We start from the raw sequence: 21597 nt of genomic DNA, 5'->3' as shown, positions 1-21597 counted from the left end.
AACGACGAAAGCTTCAATAACGGGTAGTCAAGCAAGACCGAATCATAGAAGGCCCAACGAAAATTTTCGGCATCACTTGGATACAAAGATATGATTAAAATGGAGCAGGAGTGTCGCGAATTCCGATTCGCGAGACTCCAACCATACCCCAAACAAACAAATAAATTTCTTGTTGTAAATAAATGTTAACAATAGTGTAAATCATTAAACCAATTTACATCCTTTAAAATTATCTCCCATATGTTTTTTTTGTTACCTTTGTCTAACGGAAATTCACATCTTTATTTTGATGACAAAGAATGTCCAATTTGCATGCTTATCTTCCCTCTGTTTTTGTTACAATGCTTATTATGTAATTGGACCTTTACAGTTTCCTTTGTGTCTAAATGAATACCCCTTTTTTAACTTTTTATTTTAAACCACTCCCACTCTCTAATGCATATAAACCCTATTGTAAATCAGTTAATTCATTATGTTCAATAAAGACTTTACAATCCGGTGTGGACTCAATACAGCTCACTTCAATTCCACTCAACGCAACTCAGCTTCTCGCAACTCAAATCAACTAGACGCAACTCAGCCTGACCCAACTCAACTCACCCTCTCGCAACAAATCAACTCAACGCAACTCAGCCTGACCCAACTCAACTCAACCCAATACAACACAACACAACCCAATTCAAAGCAGCCCAACGGATCTTAGGAAGCCGATCGACAACACTTTGGCTATTGGTCGATATCACACTCCACGATTCAGAAAAACCCACCACAAGGGGATTACAAAACCAAACATTCTACGATTTGTGGCCTTTCAGTGTGATCCTTTAGGATTCAATGATACTACTCAATTTCTTCAAGATTTATGGGAAAAGAATAAAACTTCCGATGAAATCCTAAACGAAGAGGACGAAAAAATGTAGAAGTCTTCCATCAAAAATGACCAATAGATGTTATCGAAATAACACGAGTAGCAATAAACGAAATGCAAAACACGAACACAAAACCTGCGACACGAATGCAAATTTATGTTTTCATCGACGCTTCAAGTGTAGCATATTTAACAGCAGTGCTGTTAACAACAAAGTGGAAGCATCACTTGATTTTCGCTGAATCTAAACTGGCTCCAATTAAAGGAATGAGTATACCTCAATTGGAAATTTTTTTTTTACGATACTTATTGGCGTACGAGCAGTAAAGTTCGTTACGCAGCAATTCGAATTAAACGGTGTCCAATAACCCTATGGTCGGATTCGAAATGTGCGCTACATTGAATACAAAATCATTAAAATCGTTGCCAAGATTCGTACAGAATACGAAAAGCAAAAATTTTGTTTCGATATATGCCAAATATGCATAACCGTTGCTACAAAATGGCTTTTTCCTGGAAAACTAAGGAAATACGAATTATGGTGGAAAGGACATAATGATTGAGAGAATGCGAAATTAAATGGTCTCAATGGGAATATCAGACTACGAAAGAATACAAAAACGAGACAGAAGAACGAATCATTGCAAAAGTCACGACTCAGAAAATTGAGCTTTTGGATCATCGACGCAAGTCGACTCAGCAATTGGTCAAAGTTGGTAAAAATGACTATTTGAGTTCTTAAATTTATTAAAAGAACAAAAGGAAAATTATCATGGTTAAATCCGCTGTCGACAAAAGACATCAACTAACAGCCGAAGATCATAAATTAGCTGAATGTATCATAATTAAACAAGCGCAAACAAAGACAATAACCGAAGAAGAGATGAAGAAGTGGAACTTATGTTACGAGAGGATAAATTATGGAAATTACTAAGTCGTCTAGGAAATTCAGAATTGGATGAGCGAAGCAAACATCTTATTTATTTATCAAGACATGATGAAGTTTACATAATGAAGTTGCATCTAATACGGCAATAGCATGAGGCGTTATATCACGATGGAACGGCACATATACTCTGAGAATAGGGACGCAAATTTTGGATACCAAAGAGCCGAACTGAAGTTAAACGCGTTATCAACAGATGCACAGGTTGTAAACGATGGTCAGTGGAACTATTCAAGTTCCTCATCATGTCGAATCTACGGAGATGCGAATCAATCGATCAAGAGTCTTTGCAGTTAGTAAATGTTGGTTTGGAATATCTAGATCTTCCAATCAAAACCGAGAGCGGAGTATCAAAAAAATGAATTGTCCTATTCACATGTTTTACAACAAGAGCAATATATTTGGAAATAGCAGACAATTTATCTGCGGAAACTTTCCTCCGTGTGTTAAGAAGATTCATATTTCGACGAGATATCCACGGCGAGTCATAGGTGATAAAGCGAGTCAATCTCAATTAGTCTTTAAAACTATAAAGGAACAACATGCAAAACTAGAGGAACTTTTGGCGGAAAAGATGATCTAGGAGAACATAGCTTTAAGAGTCCTTAGAGTGAGCAATCTATGAATGACTAGTCGGATGAAAAAAAGAACTATGAGAAGGAAGTCAATATGAAAAAAGGAATTCACAACTTTGACTGTGAGGATAGAAGGTATCTTAAACATTCAACCATTAACGTATACCAATTTTGACGACAGTAAGGTAACACGTCCGGTCGATTTCATACACCCAATGCTTCTTTAGTTCTACCGACAACGGGATGAAACGTACCAAGAACGTTGAAAACGAGGGAACGACTCATTAAACATTGGATGATTACACTCAAGATACTCGACACATTTTGGGAATTATAGAAAAGGGTACTTGACAAGCTCAGGGAACGAACCTAGAGGGGGTACGTGAAAGCCATGGAGAACCGCTCACTGTGAGTAGGAGAGATCGTATTGTTGGACGAACCTGAAACTCCTCGAAGTCTTTGGAAATTAGCAAAAATAAAGGAACTTAATGAAGGATGGAATCACAAATATTATAGCAATGGAAATGCCGTGTAAAAACTCCTCACAAAGCCGACAAACACGTTATATCCTCTCGAGATCAACATCGAAACTGACAGAAAAAGAGGCCAAAAATGATTCTATGAACGCCGAAGAACCAATTGCACTGAGAACACGAGGCGCAAGTAAAACAAAGAAACCACCCTCTCTGCAGACATTGGTCTCCTCGAGTCAGAAGTCGGATATCGAAATTAAAGTTACGTTGAAATGAAACTTCTATGATATTACTAAATAATGATGAAATCATTAGGCAAAATTAATACAATGAAGGACATAAGCTAACAATGGAAGGATATCACGGAGACATTCGAGTACCTATTCATGGCTGCAAAATGGATCATACCAAGGGGAATCATATCTCAATGATAATCCCGATGGAGCTTGCCTAACCTCCTCCCTTAATCCTAAGTATATATATAGAGAAGTAAAGGACAAAATCCTCCACAGTGAGTTTTTACAGTCAAACAGACTACAACGACCTCTTCGCCTATCCACCACCATCAGACAACATGCTACAACATTCCTCCTTTCCGCTAAACAGATGCTTTGCTGCAGTATATCCCCACCTCAACGAAGGACTCTTATATCTCAATTATATATCCCCACTTCAACGAAGAACGGACTCTTATATCTCAATCATTACACACCTTATCAACAAACCGACAAGCAACTATTATCGAAACCAACGACAATGAATTCGTTAGCTGATCATATTGTTTATTGTATACTCATCACTGCTTACCAATTTACTGTGTACTTTACACTTTATTTTTTGTTGTTAACTATATTGTGCAAGAACAATATTACATCCGAATAAACCTATATCGCTGACAAACGAAATCAACAAATTAGCTTTCCTGACAAGAAAACACATAGTCAGAGATATAGATGAATAAAAAAAAACATAGCCTTATTACACAAGGATAAAAGGATTTGAAGGATTTATATGAATCGTAATAATCCTGGCAGATATATTTCTTCTGGAGAAATCATCTATTCTCCAGAGAAGTAACTTCCATTACATGGTGCTATCAATCAGGGCATTACGCATATCACCCGTTATGGCTGATGCCTCACGATCACCAAGTTTAAATAAGGATTCAATGACTGACAGTTCTGTACTCGTTGTGTCGAGACCAGCGAAAGCAATCCAATCGTTAACACATAAGCCAGCGGCAACCAGATCCGAGCCTCTGCAGAAGATAATCATAACATAATCTATCCAACAATTAAATTTATCACACACAATTCAAAGTAGCGAAAACATGCCACTGACATTATTTGAAAAAGTCTGAATAGTTTGAGTTCCAGATTTTTATGCTAAAAGAAACCGTGTGTAAACCAAATTCTCCTACATATCACGATTGTTAAACCATTATTTTTTCCGGAAAAATAATTTCTATAAAAAATACGCGGTGTCTTTTAAACGGCAAATTATCCACACTATACGCACAAGTAAGGTTATATCAAACGAGATCCCTTCAAAATATCAAAGAAAAACACTAATTTTACAAAAATATTTCAAATTAATGCATAGAAAAACTCAGATAAAGCTCAGATTATCTTGAGTCTGCAGAATCAAAAATCTATCTTACAGTTCAGCTAATTCTATTGTCACTTGGTACAGGTGAAATACTAAGCCCTAGAAAATTGTTTAAGATGAGAAATATTTTAAAACATAGTAGAAACTAAGCGAAATGGGGATACAAGTGACCAGCCGTAATTAATGATAATTCTATAGAGGTAAAGAATTAATTCTTAGGAAGAAACAAATGAAGCCAGATTGCCTTGCGTGGTAGAGTGTTTCATCAACAACAAGAGTAATCACCTGTTAACGGTGCCCGCAACAACGGGGACTTGAATTAAGGCAGCTAATTCACGCTGTGTTTGAGGAGAAGTTTTTGCTTCAACAAGAGCTCCTTGGGAACTAAGAACAGCATATGAACCAACCTGAAAACGACTTATAAAATAGAGACCTTGTGCATATTTATATATATTTTCAAGTAGCAAAAAGTTGACATAAGTAAAAGTCTCTTATGAAAATCCTGATTACATGAATGACAACTTGAAAATCTTTTATATTTATTGATGAGTAACTTACTAGAGCATGGTTGCCCAAACTCATTCTAAAAACTTCCACTTGTAAAACTTCCTCCAGAGCCTGAAATTGTAGTCAGACTGTAAAGTCCGCAAAACTAAAACGAGAGTGACTGCAGAAAAGATAGAGCATCGGAAAGTACCAAGTATATTAATGCAATGGGATCAGTTTTCAAAATACCAGTTCCACTTTTAATTTCTGCTTTTTTCAGAGACATGTCTACTTGTGATATTAACATTTGTGTGCCCAAACAGCAATATGCGGGCTGCGGTTGAACTATAACTGTACAGTACAATTCTTGATCAAGAAAGGGTCTCCAGCTTGATAATGCTATCTGGTACAACACAAGAAGCCTTGAAACAATAGGAGAAACAGTTTCAGAATGCAAAACACCAACTGAAAAAATAAATGGTACCTTTTCCGTTTCCTTACTGATTTCAGGATGCACCAATGCAACATAATCATTACATGCAATGACATTTCCCAGCGCAGACAGTTTTTCATCTACTCTTCTTACGTTCACATTATCCGGCAAACTGTAAACAGTATCTTTTATAAAATTTTATAAATTTCCAACGAAATGCTAACCTGTTCCTGAGATGCTGCAGTTCTTGATCAGTAGTATCGTTCGGCACCAATAGTCCTTTTCGATTACCAACTGTTACTCGTCCAACGATTCGAGTTCCAGCAATGGAGCAGTGAATCACTGGTATTACGTCAGCTAGTTCGCCTTCTATTATACTGAAAGAATTCCGTCCTTGAAAGTCGTATGCCACTAAATAACTGATTTGTTTTGATAGATGACTAAAAATAAATGTGAATCATCGCCGTCTCTAACACACTATCCTAAATCATAGGTTAAAATACTGTTGTCCTTAAGAAAATCCAAAACAATGAAAGACAAAATCCCACCAAAAATATAAATTGCTCACGATGTGAAAAGGAACAAAAAAAAAAGCTAAAACACAATAACATGAAGTAAAAAGTACTGGCCAATCGAATACAAAGTTGCTCTAACCTGTAAAAGTTTTCGGATGCTGCAATTCCAACCAAACAATAACTGTTAGTTAGCTTACAGAAAACACCGACTTCATTACTTGCTTCGAACTGACAACGAATAGCCATAATTCGAACCAATAAATTCTGAGAAAAAACATAAAAATGAAATCTGCAAGATGTTGAGAATCCACATAACTGCATATAGTGAACAGGAATGACATAAATGATAAGAACAAGAAATGTTAGACACGGAAACCACAACATATCCGAAGCGAATCCATGTGATTTTCAGGAACTTAAAACCATAGCTTAAAAGCAATCGTAGTAAACAATCACTCTCCTGATGGCATCATATGGAATGATTCCAAATCATTACAGTACCCTTGCCTGTATCTCTCGGTACATCGAACTTATGGATATTCAGAGAAATAGCTATGGTACGCTAAACATAGCTCAATACGAGTTCCCTGAAAGAGAAGGAAATCGATGCTAACCGTTCCATTTCACCCATCAGCTAAATACTTTATATAACAAAGAGATGCAATGTCAACTAAATTATTTAAGTGAAATTAGACTGTACGTATTTCAAATAAAATAAGTTGTGACAAATAATCTACAGCTATCGATTAAACTAAGAGCTTGAGCTAAGATAGAACAAAAGACTTCGGAGCACATATCGCGCTGAATCACACAATCAGCATCATATTGTAAACCAAACATCAAGCTTATTCTCGTGCCTACTTCTGACAACTCGGGAGAACTCAAAATCTCCGCTTATGGCACAGAAACCGTTTTTTACGAGCTGTCAAGCGGCCGCCGTTGCAAATAGGTTTAGAGGGAAACGTAATTTGGGTGGATATTGCGTTGGTCTGTCAGGGGATGAGGGTGGTTGGGTTGGTGTCAGGGGGGAAGGACAGTTGCTACAACTTGATGATGTGCATGGAGGATGGACACGATGTCGTATGCCTTGCTAATCTGCATCCACCAGATGGTGACAAGGAGGAGATGGATAGTTATATGTATCAGTGTGTCGCCCATACAGGACTTCAGGTAACCTTTTATCTGTATTTTTTTAGTTACAGTTAATATCGTAAATCATTTAGGTGGATAGAGTAAGCAAGTGAGTTTCGGTGATCACATTAATTTTTTATTTTTCTCAGTGTTCTCTAATTACGAGAGTTGAATGCCGTGCTTTTTACTTTAGTTGCACGGTACCTACTTCAGGTATACAGTGAAGCTTGTGGCTTCCCCCTTTATCGACGAGAAATACGAGGAAGACCGATAAAAACGGGAGCGTTTTATGAAGTGACAGATGACGATGAAGTAGAAGATCTATATGAGTTGCTTGTGTTCGTCAAGCAGAAACATCCTGATATTGAAGGTAAATTTCATAGTGGCCTTTTTAAAGGGAAAGACCGCCGGTCGCACTTTTTGAGAATCTGTTGAGCTGGTCGCGTTCTACAATGTTTCTTTTACAAAATTATGTATATATGAAATTGTGTGTATGTGTTTATCTGTTTCTCTGTCTGTGTATTCAGTGATATGGTCATAGATTCAGTTCACCGTTACTGGCTTAGTAACCTTGTAGAATTTCCCAAAAACGTACCTAATCTTTCCCTTTAGAAGATTTGTCTTAAAAAATTATCGTCATATGCATCATAATTGTATTTACCTCTTCATATGCTCAATCTGGTATTCAAATGATATATTGTATTACTGTATTTCTTGCTGGTATTTTTTGCGGAATGCAAGTTTAGTTTCAGATCCTGCATGCTATTGGCTTCCAGCCTCAGGAGTGTTTTCCGTTCGTTATATCTAGCAGATTATGGTTTTAACTTAAAATTTGTGTCGTCACGTCTGGTTTGTAGTTAATTTTTATCTATAAGTTTGTAAGTAAGGGACTTCTATAGTTTTACAGCTGTTTCTAGCGGCGCTATTCTGAGTAGCTACCAGAAAAATCGCATTCAAAATGTATGCCGGCGATTGAATTTGGAATCATTAACTTACTTGTGGAATGCTGATCAAGCTGTGCTGTTCAATGAAATCATTTCGTCCGGAATTGAAGCAATTGTTGTTAAAGTGGCTGCATTAGGTCTCTCAGTAAAACATCTTGGACAACCCTTAATCGAGGTATATCTCTTTAGGGACATCTAAGGCTTTGTTGCAACAATAGATCCAATGTGATACATGATGTTGCGTGAACTTGGTTCATGCATTCTGCATTCATATGCACTGAATCGGTAACGTTGCATCGTATTTGTACTTTTCAGATGAAAGACCTTCTGTTGGACCTCAGTAACCGATACGGTGTTCATATATGTGGTGAGGGAGGTGAATACGAAACGTTCGTTGTGAACTGTCCATTTTTTAAGAAACGGATTATTGTAGACGAAGCAAAAATTGTGGAGCATTCTGTGAATAATTGTGCAGAAGTGGCCTATCTTTCTCTTTCTAAATTACATCTTGAAAATAAATGACTTTAAACTGATTGATGTCGCCCTAATTACTCCTTGGAGAAAAGACCACAGAATTAAGTTGCTATAAATTAGACTCAAGGCGTCAGTACTCGTTCCATCAATTCTGTTCACTTTTAAAGTGAATGAATTTTGCTCAGGTGGGCATGATTATCTGGATAAGAAGTCCCAAGTCACATCCTCAAAGTTCAGAATGGCACTGTTGCATTCCCTATGCGGCCATTTTAAACCTTATATATATATATTGTAGAAACACATAAAATGTAAAAGCACGCTGTATTTATGTTTCGAACATTTAGTCGGTTGCAGCATTTGTGAGCTATCCTTATGATATATATGCACACATATACAAAGAAACATTTAATTTGTTCCACGCCTCAGAGCCTGAAGGAATTACATTAGCCAGATGCTAAAAATGGAATGTCGAGTAGCGTTGTACCACCAGCAGTATACAAATCGCTGATTATACTGTTGAACATATTTTTCCATTGCCGGAGAGCATTTGCCTGATCAGCAGTGAGATTTTTTTTTTGAGAAAAATTGCAGCCAAAGTGGAAGGAATAATAGAATAATAGACACACCATCGCATCAAGATTTGTTAACAGCTTTCTACTAAATACACCATGATATCAAGTAGTAAAAGACAGAATTAGCAATATTGAATGTGTTGAGCATTTGGAAGGAAACCTAAGCATCATATTAATCAGGAGATCTCGGCATGATGATTTGAAGCGAGATGTATATAAATGCAGAGGATATTTCTTTAATGCTGAGGATATTTAAGCCAATTACAACGAGTGTCTTCATCGTGATGAACGGTTTAATTCGATCATATAATCTTTATGGAAATGCTTTCTAATTTCTGATTCGTCTTCTATTGTTAAATATGTAGCGAGGTAGTCTATGTCGAAACACTGTATATCGTTCTTGATGAGTTCGACCACTTCCTGAAGAGAGTCATGCTTACCATTTCTTTTAAATTGACAGAAACTTGAGCCAGTTATTTCAACTTTAGAATGTTATATCTTACACCACTGTGTTCGAAAATGTCTTGTTTTTGCCAAGAAAAATAGAGGGAGCACTCCTTATAGCATACCTTAAATGCTGATAGTGAATTAAATAAGTCATTTTGAAATTCTTCGAGGGGACATGAGTTCATTTAAGGTACTCAATATTTGTGAAGCTAATTTTTTGCGAACTGATCCCTCGAATTTTGAAAATTTTTTCCTATCCCTGTTCCGTGATATTCTATGGTTAAATTTAAAATGAATCCACGCTGACCTGAGAATTCCAAAACTTCGACTTTTCAATAAGCGCAACGGTGAATCCTTTCAGTGAGCAGATATCATCCCTAAATTTTAGGCATGGTATTTTCCAATAAATTGTCTAGCTTCTAGGAGAGTTCAGTCTTTAGAGAGTTCGAATCTAAATCATCTGAAAAGTACTCTTAGAACCAAAACAAGAAGGAATCAAAGTAAACTCGTGCCTTAGATAAGCTTCTCCACCACCGAAACGAATGATACGTCTAAGATCGGCAAATCGACGACGACCGCAGTAAAGTAATGCTTTCCAATTATGGAAGGCTCTTTCAGTTGAATTCTGCAACTAAGTGAGATCACATCAACTCATTTTAATAATCCGTTTTTTTATTACCTTGAAGGGTCACATGATTTCTGTTCTAGTAAAATATGAAAATAATTGAGAGTAGCAATAGAAAAGAGAAGCGCCTCCTTAGTAGCGTTCCAGCACATTCCTGTCAAGCGCATAGCTATTTTAGCAATATAATATTGTCCATATTGAGTGGTTGGACAATTCTGATGATTTCAACATTTGTGAAGCAAATTTCAGAAACCTTTTCGATCTTCCGTCGCCATCGGGGGCACGCCAACGCAAAAGAAAGAAAACGTTGTGATGAGAGCAGACCGTGCTTAATCACTGAATGAGTACTTCCCCACTCGTAATTACCGACCTAGAAAAACGTGCATGCAAAATTCGGAGTAATTTCTGCTTGCTTTGTGGATTCCTCGAAACACCTTCAAGTTCATAATCAGTCGGCACTTCATGATGTTGGAGTTTTTCCTCATGGGCTCCATTAATTGAAATTTTGTTATAAATGAACAAGATTTAAATATTTCACCAACTTTCAAGCTCAAATAACTTTGCAAGTCTTCCAACCTAAGTAAGCTATATACCAGTTTGGATTTATCACAATAAAAGCTTTCAGTGAACGGCATCACCAAATGATCCTAATAGCGCCACACCGAAAGATGAATTAATCCAACAATAAAAGTAACATTTTCAATGAAAGGAAGATATCAGTGAATGAATACAAAATTATTGCAATGGGAAACAAAAAGAATAGTGGTTCTAGAAGCAAAAGATGAGAAACATTAGGGGAAATATATGGCTTCTGTGCTGGAACTTTTAATAAGGCACAGCAATCTAATCGATGTTACTCCTTATCGAATAGAATCGATACCACTGATTATGCTGAAAGAACAGCTAATTTGATCAATACTAACCTCAAGCCACTTTGAATGTGCATGCGAATCGATGATATAGTCTTCATCGACAATTATGAGTCCTCTGGCAATTGAACAAAGCAATTTTTCGTTGCGTACTATACGACCACAAACTAGATGGGTTACCTTTTCGTCGAATTCATTGCATACTTCGCCACCTAAATCCAAAACCATAGCCACCAAGGCATTTCTATCCTGTAAACGACAAACGATGGATTTGATTTTCCCAGAACAATTAAAATGAAAATGAATATAAACCCTTGCTCAAATTACAACTGAAATCTCCTAAGTGAACACCAAGGCTTATACAGCTAAGTGGACTTTTTGCAACTAATATTTAGTAGAAGTTTCGCTCTAAGCAGGCTCAAACTTCCATCAGGTGTTTTAACTGTCTGACAAATGCGTCAAAAGATCTTACGTTGGTAACACTAAACACTATTACAAGAAACACAATAAATGAATAGATTATTCAATGAAACTCACATGTCGAGCGGTTGAAGTAAAACATATTGTTCTGTTGGTTATGACAGGTGTTTTCACTACAATAGCGTTTTCATATTCTTCCGCAAAGCTTAAATACAAATACATATTCCAAAAAGAGCCAAACCAAAATTTAATGGAAGATACCGTTTTTGTTTTTCAAAAACCATTATAAGCTGAACGCTAGGCTGGTTCTTTGCACAACAAAAAAAAAAGAAAAAAGAAAGAAAACACTGCTCTATGAAAATAAAAATTTGGCCAGAAGTAATCCTTTTTAATCCTAGTATGAATTGTGAGCATGCCCAATGTTACCACGGCTTTATTATATTTCTTACTTTTTTTTCAAATAAATACTGATCGATCAAAATCTCCGTAGCAATTGATGTGAAAGTGAAATAAAAAATAAACATGATTCATGATCAATCAAGCCACCTTATTTTGTTTCCTTGATTTTGTTCTTCCAATTCAGTGGATATAGATATTTTCTCATCGTTCTCTTCCTGCGAATAAAAACAAATTTTCCTGTTTTGCAAGAAAGAATCGGAGAAAATTTAGCGAGGAATTTAGCTCACTTTATTGTTTTTACTACTCTCAACTTTTCCACTATTTTCTGACATGAGATTGTTAAGTTATCACCTAACTTTTTAAGTGGTAATAAAATTATAACAAAGGAATGTGCAAAGTGTTACCAGAAAAAAAGACTCAAAAAAGTTCCGATCAGAAATAGTAAGCTTGACAAAAATAAAAATCTGAATAAAGAATGACACCCTAAAATCTAAAAAATTATTTTTGGTTTCGAAAAACTTACCAGATCGGTATCGAAAGGGTTGAGTATCTGTGTAGCAATGCTAAAAAGTATATTATAATTGTGGAGATCACAAACAAATCAACAATATCCAATACCGTGTGAGAGACATGATTTTAAATATTAAACATCATTTCATAAATCCTCGATACATTTCTCGAAACACTGCAAAGTTGTCTGACACATAAAATATGGAAAAGAAAAAATCAAGGAGCACTAATACGCGTACGGACGTGGGCTGCTTTCTTTCCACCCATAATGCTCGGGCTCAGGTGGTTCAACGCATCTTTTTTTAGAACTTCGTTCTGATGATTCCACATGAACCTGTACCACTGTTTTCCTCTCTTGCTCCTAGAAAAGATGTTCAGCGGTATTTCAAAATCGAGATTTAATCCATTACACATAGAGTAAGATTCAAAAAAGATACAAACTTATCAATAAACTGGAAAGACTCTGAAGTTACTACTCTTAATTTCATTTTTCAGAAAAAATAAAATCAACATACACACTGTTTTTTCTTTCCAGCCTCTATAGATCGCATATATTGTTCCCTTTGCACAGCAAGTTTAGCCAACTTTTCAGCTATTTTTCGCCTTAAAATAACTGTTCAATCTAAACTATTTCAAGGATTTAAAATTTAGATATCAAATCACTTGAAATGAGCATAAAATTTGATTTGAAAAGTCATATCAAATAAAGATGTCAACAAACTTCTTCTCGTCTTTCGAGATAATCGATTCATAATTTTCAAAAACTGTTGTTCTGGGCTTCTTAGAACCGTCCATAGGTTCGGTCGGTGAGGCTGACTCAGCATCTCTCTTATTTTGTCTGGTCTACAAAATCATAAGATCACTAAACTTTTTAGAAAAAATTGTGAATTTATTTGAATTTGAAATTTCTTAGAAGACTCAGGCTTTCTGAAAGATGGTCGTGCTATTATTCAAATAAAATCGTAAAATATATACATACCAATTTTAATGATCTCGACCCCCCATCTACCTCAATCTAGACCAGCTCCGCAAAAAATTACAGAAACCTTCACTCCTATCAAGATAAAGTACCCTTTGAAATGTTCGCTTATTATACTCAGCTATTAGATTTGTAGAGCAATCCGCATAATCTACCTGCATCTGATAATAATCATTGGCTCGCCTAATCGATGATATCCCCGGAGCGCTGCTTGCCTGAGCCGTTTTAACCACTGCTTCACAAAGCGCACGGCCTACTGCTGTATCATTCTGCAGTTATCAAAGATTTGTAGTTTGAAAACATAAAAAGACAACAATGTATCTCGGACAAACTGCTTACGTCTGGAAACATTATAAATGAACAATTGTAAACAATCATAACATATTATAGCTGCTTACAATTGTCTAATTATTTTCCTATTCGAAAATGAAATTGTAAGTTAATTTCAAGCTGAAATTCTAAGCATGAATACATTGAGGAAGAATGTTATAAGAATAGACTACACGCCATTATGTGACGAAAAATCACAGATTTTTCACGTTATTCATTCTTTCGTTGCTGCATGCCGAATTATCTCTGCACTTCTAATTTGTTCGCTTATATCAACCTAGACCAAACAAAAGACAATACGTTAATTATATTAAGATCAAATAAAACAGCAACAAGATTCTGCGTATTGAGGGGCCTACCCAAGTTTCCCCATTTGATGAAATACCCATTGTGCTTTGCGTATTTATTCCACCGACATAAGCTGACGATTCGGCAAGGTTTGAAACTGCTGCCAAATTGTTACTTGTCTGTTCTTGCGAATTTTTTCCTGCATACTTCTAGAAAGAAATATTGTTCCATTTTTCACCAAAAATCAAGTATATCACAGTGACAGTTCCTTATAATTTCGTTGGAATAGCTTCTGCTGACTCCATTTGTTAAGTTTCCATTTCGAAGAAAAAAATTTTCCTATTCTGCAAAATTTAGTCACAATGTATTTAAAAATCCACATTTCAGTGAGCATTCTTGAAGACGGGGTAATGTTGTTCAAATAATACAAAGACATGTCACCAGCATTTCCTTCACTAAGCACATTCTGATTCAATATTTTTAGCATTCGATCCTCAACTTTTCCCGTATTTTCCCTATCTTGGATTAAATTCTGTTGCAATATATTCATCCCACAACACTGTGGACTTGCCTTCTTTTCGTTTTTGTTTAAAGTTTTTCGAATGGGTAACTCATTATTGTTACTCATTCCGTCCAGCATATTTGATATATCACTGCTTGGTTTCCGTTGTATAGCATGCATCCATAATCGATCATTCCGCGTGTAATTCTTGAATGGTTGGTCGTCGAATAAATGTGGGTGTATTGGTTGCAGTTGATTCTACAATAAAAAAACTGCAGTGCTGGACAACTGCATAACTGAACGTTTGAGTAGAGGAAAAACAAAATTTTGAAATCTTTCACTTATGGCACCGTCACAAAAATCTGATTCATTACTTGAATGATAGATTCGATGATCCAGGATGGATCCAGGACAGGTATTTGCCAACGACGTGCAGAGTCGATGCAATCCGCAGCACCGGTTATTATTTCTGTACAAATATTTAACTGGTTAAACTTCCCCAAGTGAATTTTTACGCTGAAAACACTTCAAATAAAAAATGATTTCAAATCATAAATTCGATGTTTGCCATTTATAGAGAACGTGAAGGAAGGAACAAGTCACACAGTAACGGGCTGGATGAAACAGTGACATGAGTTCGAGAAAATTAAAGCATGATCATATTCAGAATGCAATAAAATCATTCTGAAAGATGCACTGTACTGAATGATGAAACTTTTCTTAGTAATAAGCTACTCAAGTTGGGGTCAACTTTAATTTTTGAGGTTCTTACACAATATAAAAAGTTTCGAACTGAAAAAGAAACCTACTCCGCTCCAAACTTATATAGAATATCAGTGAAAATATCTTTCTCAGCTTCCGGCAACGTACTCAAACCAACAACGTGACCATCAAAAATCTGAGAAGTCTCGAACGCCTCGATAGGTCGATAAAGTGGATGCCTTTCGGCATTTATTACTGAACCTTTCTCAATACATTCTTGCTAGAATTCAAAATTAACGAGTGAAGCCAAACATACTGAAACTGATGAGAAATATTATCGACATCATAATTACTCTTGCAGTAAGCACGGCCTAAAAAACAGCCACTTTTTTCGCAAATAACAGAAAAATCTTATTATTTCAAAATATAAACTAAGTTTAGAGACTTTTCGTTTCAACTTTTCTATTGATTGCATCCAAACTTATATCTGCGACCATACGCATGCATCACACCCTAAGAAAAATCAATAACAAAAGAAAATATAAGTTAGGATGTGCCTATACATAAACATTCAAAATTTGTAAACTGCGAACATCCCTAAATACAAGCCAAATTTTTATTTTTATGTCAACTTAATTTCTAAAATAAACACAAGTTATATTCATCTTCTCAGACTTAATCCTAGTACATGTCAAAACCTAACCCTAGAAACAAGAAATTCAGCACAGAAGTATGTTGCAAATGGAGAATTAAAACAATGAGAAACAAGAACTTCCTATGTTTTTGATCAAAATGCGAAAACGACATACTAGCCAAAACGACGAAACAACACTACCGCAATTGAAATTTGTTGCACTGTCATTAAGCAGAAAATCCAGTACTTCACATACCATATAATCAACCCAAATTTTTGCTTTTTGTTCCACCTTACCTAAAAGTCATCAGTTACGATAACTTTTTAAGTCTTATTAAAAAACAAAACTCTTTGGGTGATTGTCTTCATCAAGATTGCTACATTTATTCTCTTTATTCAATAGTGTATAGTTATTTACGGCAACGAAAATGAGTTTAAAATCCTAGTTGATTAGGATAGCCTTATTAATTGCTTTGCGCAGACTGCACACATTCTATTAAAAAAAATTACCTCCGCGACTTTCGATATCAGAAAACAATTTATTCCGAACTTCTTCTTTCTTAACAACGATGCGAAACGACAACCCAGTGAATAAATGACGATCACTGTTGTCACTTTCATCGTTATTTCTTACTGGCTTTTCCCAAATAATTTCTTCTGCAGAATCCAGCTCAGCATTAGTTAACATTCCAACTGCTTTACCTAGCAGTTTAACTCCTATCTGAAATAATGATAACAGCCCCAAGAAATAAAAGTAAGTTGGACTCAAAGAAAAAGACTAGTTCTCATTGAATGACCACACACCAGAATGAATTTACGTTTCGGGGTGCTTCAAAGTTAGGTGGGACTGATGTCGACTAGGAAAAAATCCATAAAGAGGAAGAAATTCATTTCTCTAAAGACATTTATTTTGATTTTAGTGTTATGAATTAATGATCTTAAATTCCTAAATAAGATCAAAAAACAAATCTACTTCAGTAATTTTCAGTGCAGTTTTCGTTCTCGGTTCATCATTGCAATTAAATCCCTTCATTGCTGTTACACTTAATTTACGTTGCGAAAGCTCAAAATCGCTTTTTTCTTGCTTGAAAATCAAATAGTTCGATTCGTCCAAAACTGTTTGTGTCTTAGCACAATCCAACAACCATTCACATGTAACCACTTTCACATTAGTGCGTGCTTTTTCCTTGAGCTACAAACAAAAATTTTATGAACATTTCATTTTTTTTATAAATAAAATACATATTTATGAATGAAATATATTTCTACCACTCAAATTTTTACTATGCACGACTAAATAGTAAAATATTTATTGTTAAAATAACAAAAGATATGTTGTTAGTGGCTTTCGTGGGAAAGGTCACAGTCACAACTACTAGCTGTAAGTCATTCCCCATTCTCGCCAGTTAAATGGATTTTTCGAATCACCCAGTTTTACTAAATACATATTATGTAATGATTACCATAGCTCTAGCGGAACTTTCAGAATGACAGATTTAATTTTTGTCAAATCGAAAATTACGACAATATGCGCACTGCTAATACCTAAATAAACTGCATTTCTTAGCGCTTGAAAGTTAAAGAAGACCTGCTTAATCAACTTCCAGTCCAATCTTTGTGGACCAACCACCACATGAGTTGTATCAGTATATATAAGCCTGTCACGTCGACCCGATCCAACTTTATTGGTAAGCCATTTGTATTTTTTAAAATTTTCATCCTCTATTCCACACAAATAGATGATACAATTCTTAAATGGAAACAAAGTAGACTGCACCACTCAAAAAATAAAGAAACAATAATCATATCTTTTGTAAAGTTCATAAAAAAATTGACTTATGTATTTAAAATTATTGAAAATATTTCGCAGAAGTCCAGCCAAAATCCCTCAACAGTCTAGCATAAAAATTGATATTTTATATATATGGGGAATTTCGAAATTATGTCTTTCCTAGAAAAAAAAAAGTGCAGGAATAGACCTACACTCATGAAATCATTAAAGCGAAGAGCATCTAAATCGAAAAGCACAATAGGATCCACTTCCAACGTCATCCGCTGTGACGGCTTCACTTTTAACCAATTACTGCAAAGATTGTGGTAAACTTGGAATAAGCAAATGAACTTGAGACAATGCATAAATTATTCGGATCATAAAGACTTTACGGCCCAGTGTAGCGCGCCCGTCAATATAAGACAAGTACGATTAAGTTTAGACTTTCTGAAAAAGATTTCACGATAGATATCGCTTCGCATAATTCTTTAGTAATTATCTGAAGATGGTCTTTATTTCAAACGATTTAAAATTTTACGAATAATTACTTTTATTTAATCTTCATCTTTCTACAAAGAGAAAATTGCATACTAAGAAAAATACAAATAATGGGAAAAAACCTTTCGGTGGTGGTGGATGATTTAATGATTTCTGTTGCGGTGCTTTCATTTTCCGTTAAATGCATCTGAGGAATATCACTTGACATTAATCCATTATCCTCCAATGCATCTACAACCAATCCCATGAATGTTGTAAAACTTTTTGTTTTTTGTCCTAATAAATGAATGAGGTTATAATGTCTCAAATTACTTTCAAGAACTGTTTGCTTATAAAAGGATAAAACTAAAACCAGAAACTCCCTCTCTCCACGTAATGACTAAGTTTTACATTGCTAGTAACAATGTTCAAGTTAAAGTGGAATTTTCTACAGTTCCTATTTCATAATGCTACTCTTTCTCACTAAGAGAAGCTTGAAAATTTGAAAAAAAATCAAGCGTCCACCCGTTGTCTGCTGCTGATCAGCTGAGCGACGAATGACACTAATTTCTAGATTTGTAAGTGGTTGAAACTGCGTAAGTTGTGAAGCTCGTGGAGTACTACATTCAACTGCAGAATTGATCCTGGTTTCATAAAGCCTTTCAGGAAGACGATATCCCTAAATTTATGCTAGAAAATAATGGGAGCAGTAGCTGCCAATATCGGTAATAACCTTCACAAATTCCAATAAAAGATTTGGAGAGGAAAAAAAAATCTGTGTCTTCCAATTTTTTCACAAACAAACCTTCTCCACACTTTTTGTAACCCATCGCAAACGAACGATCCTGATTTGATTCCAGCCCCATTTTCGAGCAATTTTATATTTCTCACCCGAATTTAAATCAGTCACCAAATGAGTACAGTGATTTTTTTTCATATTTCCCATATATACACCACCATTTGCTTCAATAAGGTGCGAAAGTGTTGAGCGATCTTGAGGAGCTATACCTGAGCAGCTTATAACCTGAAGTTAATAATGTCAAATATGACCAATTTTCCTCGTATTCAGATGAAGTATCTTTGCTACATGAATTAATCAAGAACAACATCAAACTAATATGAGCATGTGTGCTCTCTTAGTTTGATCTTGTTTTTGATTAATCTAAGAATTTAATTGCATTCTCAGTATGCTGATACTGGTAGCTATTACTAATAAGATTATTGCATTTAGATCTCAAGACCTACACATTTAGCAAAAATTTGGAGCTTGTGTTCGCTGATAAATTGTTCATCGGTGTATTTTCTTTCACTAAATGCTTTTGCACTTTTCCATGCAGCAAATATCCAGCTGACCGACAGCACTGGAACTGCATAATCTATAGCAGTCTAGAAAATATTTTGATTAATATATTACGAAGTCTTCAGGTTCAGATCATTAAAATAATGTATATTTACAATTAGTTTGTCTAAAATACACTAAAATCCTAAAATATATTGAAATCTGAAAAATACGATGAACTAACAACAAATTTTTTGGATTTTGTATCCTGAGAATCAGCAACTAAATGAGTGACTTTTTTCGTGAAAGCTTTAGAAATCGTTCCACCCATCATCTTTACAAGCGAAATTTGTTGTTTCTAAAACAATAGACAAACTGAGTTCGGAAAAATCAGATTTTAGAGATTAATATTTGAGATACTTATCCTGGCATTTAGTTTGAGCCACTATCCAATTCTTTTTTTTGAGTTGATAATCTAGGAGTGAATTAATGGACAAAAAAATGAAAGTTAAAATTTGGTAAAGATAACAGTTACAGAAACAGAAAGTAACCCGTGTTTTCATTTCGATCCCACTGAAGCACACAATAGAGTTTTGTAGAGTTGTGGACCAGACAGGCGAATGTCGTTTCGGAAGACGTTCTTTTCTTTTCAGACATGTTATGAGCGCTAACGCTCCGTATACCCTGATTTGTTTATCTATCATATATGATGAATTTAGATTAACATACATATGATTTAAACAAATCACATGAGATAACTGCTGGATTTTTCTTGGCCATTTCAAGCGTTTCACAGAATTCAAGGAATCGTGACTAAAGTTTTCAGCTTATTTCCGAATGCAAAATTTATAAATTCTTTCGAGAAATTCGATTGATTCATAGGGAAATACCTGCACTTTAAAGAAATCAAACGACTAAATATTTTGCCCCTGAAGGCAGGCAGCACATAGAAATCGTCACACTCGAACTTTCGTTCTAGACAATCTTTGCCTGTAATCCATTTCGGATTCAACGATTTCTCCTTCATCATCTTCAAAGATATTAAATTTATGAGTTGTAAAGTATTTCAGGAAGGTACAGAAGATATTAAAAAGGCCTCATTATAGTGGGAAAATCTTAAGCTGCCAAAGATTATTGTAAAAATAGTGTAACTTACAAAACAGAGGATTGTTCGGATGAAAAAGTAATTCTTTTCATAATATAAATAATATAAATAATCACTAGATTTTCAGGTTTATGACCGTTTTTATTCCAAAAAATAATTGAGTCGATAAAATACTGAAATCAGTTCGAAACAGTTGTGATCTTGTACACGGATGAAAATCACTAAACTAATACTTATTGGCAACGAGAATGTCAAGTGAAAGCGTAAATAGATCTCCCTCTTTAAAGAAGTTTATCACATCGTCTCTTTTAATTCAACATTAGTTATACGGTTGGTGGTTCGGACCGTTTAATCTCCATCGGCTAAAATTAATCCCCGTTAACGTGCAGTGATGGTATCTCCCAGATAGTTTGATCGTTTCACAGCTCCAACTTACAATACTCATGAAATACAGTTACTGGCAAAACTTCCTATTTCTTCTACTCCGTTTCTGAAAATTACTTGGGAATTCAATTTTAAATGAAGGAAAAAATCCCATAACCTGCTTTCATATGGTTAGTTATTTCTGTAATTGTGCCACTGAGTGATCGGCAGCAGTGTGTAATTTTGCTATGCCCTTCCCTTTCTTAGGAGGGAGAAGGGAAGAGAGGAAGTACGGAAGTCATTCCTTTTTAATGTGGAATATTTGACCGCTTTCAGCGTACTACTTGGTCTCTCTAATCATAAAAAGATTTATAACAAGATTAAAATTTAAGATTTGCAACAAGTAGGACACATAATTTTTATTTCCGTCCATTCGTTTGAGCACTGTGACCAATCACAGTTTTAACTGTTCTCTCGCTCACGTTTTCCAATAACTTCTGTTTACATATGCTAATGAAATACGGCACGCAATTACTTCTCGGACACACAGGCATTTAATCCGGAGAGGTAAGGAGTGAAACAATGAGAGCAAAAAATTTGAGACAAACCTGGAAAAGATCCTCCTGGTGAATCAGTTCATCGGAATGAGGGAAACCGGCAATGGCCTCACCAACTTCAGCCTTCAACATCCACAGCTGGTACTTTCCTACTATTCCGATATTTTCACTCGATGAATGATTCTTTTCCCACTTTGTTTTTGAAGGCATCTCTGACTAACACAAAATTTGGTCACACCTCCTTAAACTCAACCATTTAAAGTATAGCAGTAAGAAAAACAAGCTGACCATCTCTCATGGGTGGCCATTCCTTCT

General features: G+C 35.4%; 5 protein-coding genes across 5 annotated transcripts in view; 3 read left to right on the top strand and 2 right to left on the bottom strand.

Annotated features, from left to right (window-relative positions):
* The window catches only part of LOAG_01728 (hypothetical protein), a gene marked incomplete at both ends in the record, with an annotated part of 1526 nt that extends 1337 nt beyond the window's left edge, over window positions 1–189 (top strand). The window contains one exon of the mRNA XM_020445823.1: window positions 49–189. Within this exon, the coding sequence (XP_020303758.1) occupies window positions 49–189 (141 nt within the window). The remainder of the gene's footprint in view (window positions 1–48) is intronic.
* Window positions 190–472: 283 nt separating this feature from the next.
* Window positions 473–703, top strand: LOAG_17170 (hypothetical protein; the record flags this gene model as incomplete). The annotated part of the gene is made up of 1 exon (XM_020449830.1): window positions 473–703. One exon carries the CDS (start codon window positions 473–475, stop codon window positions 701–703), a length of 231 nt encoding a protein of 76 aa, XP_020306601.1.
* A 2927-nt stretch (window positions 704–3630) lies between these two features.
* Window positions 3631–6174, bottom strand: LOAG_01814 (translation initiation factor eIF-6). Its single transcript, XM_003137352.2, has 6 exons — window positions 6044–6174; window positions 5614–5766; window positions 5441–5561; window positions 5029–5088; window positions 4756–4877; window positions 3631–4120 (listed from the first exon to the last, which is right to left on the bottom strand). Exons 1-6 carry the CDS (start codon window positions 6148–6150, stop codon window positions 3946–3948), a joined length of 738 nt encoding a protein of 245 aa, XP_003137400.1. The 5' UTR covers window positions 6151–6174; the 3' UTR covers window positions 3631–3945.
* A 595-nt stretch (window positions 6175–6769) lies between these two features.
* On the top strand, window positions 6770–8712 carry LOAG_01813 (ATP-binding domain-containing protein 4). Its single transcript, XM_003137351.2, has 4 exons — window positions 6770–7074; window positions 7249–7405; window positions 7943–8154; window positions 8295–8712. Exons 1-4 carry the CDS (start codon window positions 6904–6906, stop codon window positions 8499–8501), a joined length of 747 nt encoding a protein of 248 aa, XP_003137399.1. The 5' UTR covers window positions 6770–6903; the 3' UTR covers window positions 8502–8712.
* Window positions 8713–8956: 244 nt separating this feature from the next.
* LOAG_17169 (hypothetical protein) lies at window positions 8957–21492 on the bottom strand (the record flags this gene model as incomplete). Its single annotated transcript, XM_020449829.1, has 29 exons — window positions 8957–9445; window positions 9780–9849; window positions 9985–10097; window positions 10351–10467; window positions 11021–11215; window positions 11504–11591; window positions 11933–12000; window positions 12309–12348; window positions 12535–12656; window positions 12811–12898; window positions 13017–13138; window positions 13430–13543; window positions 13964–14101; window positions 14464–14652; window positions 14769–14910; window positions 15204–15376; window positions 15906–16027; window positions 16241–16451; window positions 16704–16922; window positions 17319–17480; window positions 17714–17813; window positions 18122–18230; window positions 18504–18657; window positions 18784–19002; window positions 19224–19364; window positions 19502–19615; window positions 19809–19941; window positions 20148–20287; window positions 21334–21492. The coding sequence occupies 29 exons, from the start codon at window positions 21490–21492 to the stop codon at window positions 9302–9304; spliced, it is 3906 nt and encodes a 1301-aa protein (XP_020306600.1). The 3' UTR covers window positions 8957–9301.
* Window positions 21493–21597: the final 105 nt, after the last annotated feature.

Source organism: Loa loa (genome assembly GCF_000183805.2).
Source record: "Loa loa unplaced genomic scaffold supercont3.46, whole genome shotgun sequence".
Taxonomy (NCBI): Eukaryota; Metazoa; Nematoda; class Chromadorea; order Rhabditida; family Onchocercidae; genus Loa; species Loa loa.
This window is presented reverse-complemented; position numbering and strand designations above follow the sequence as displayed.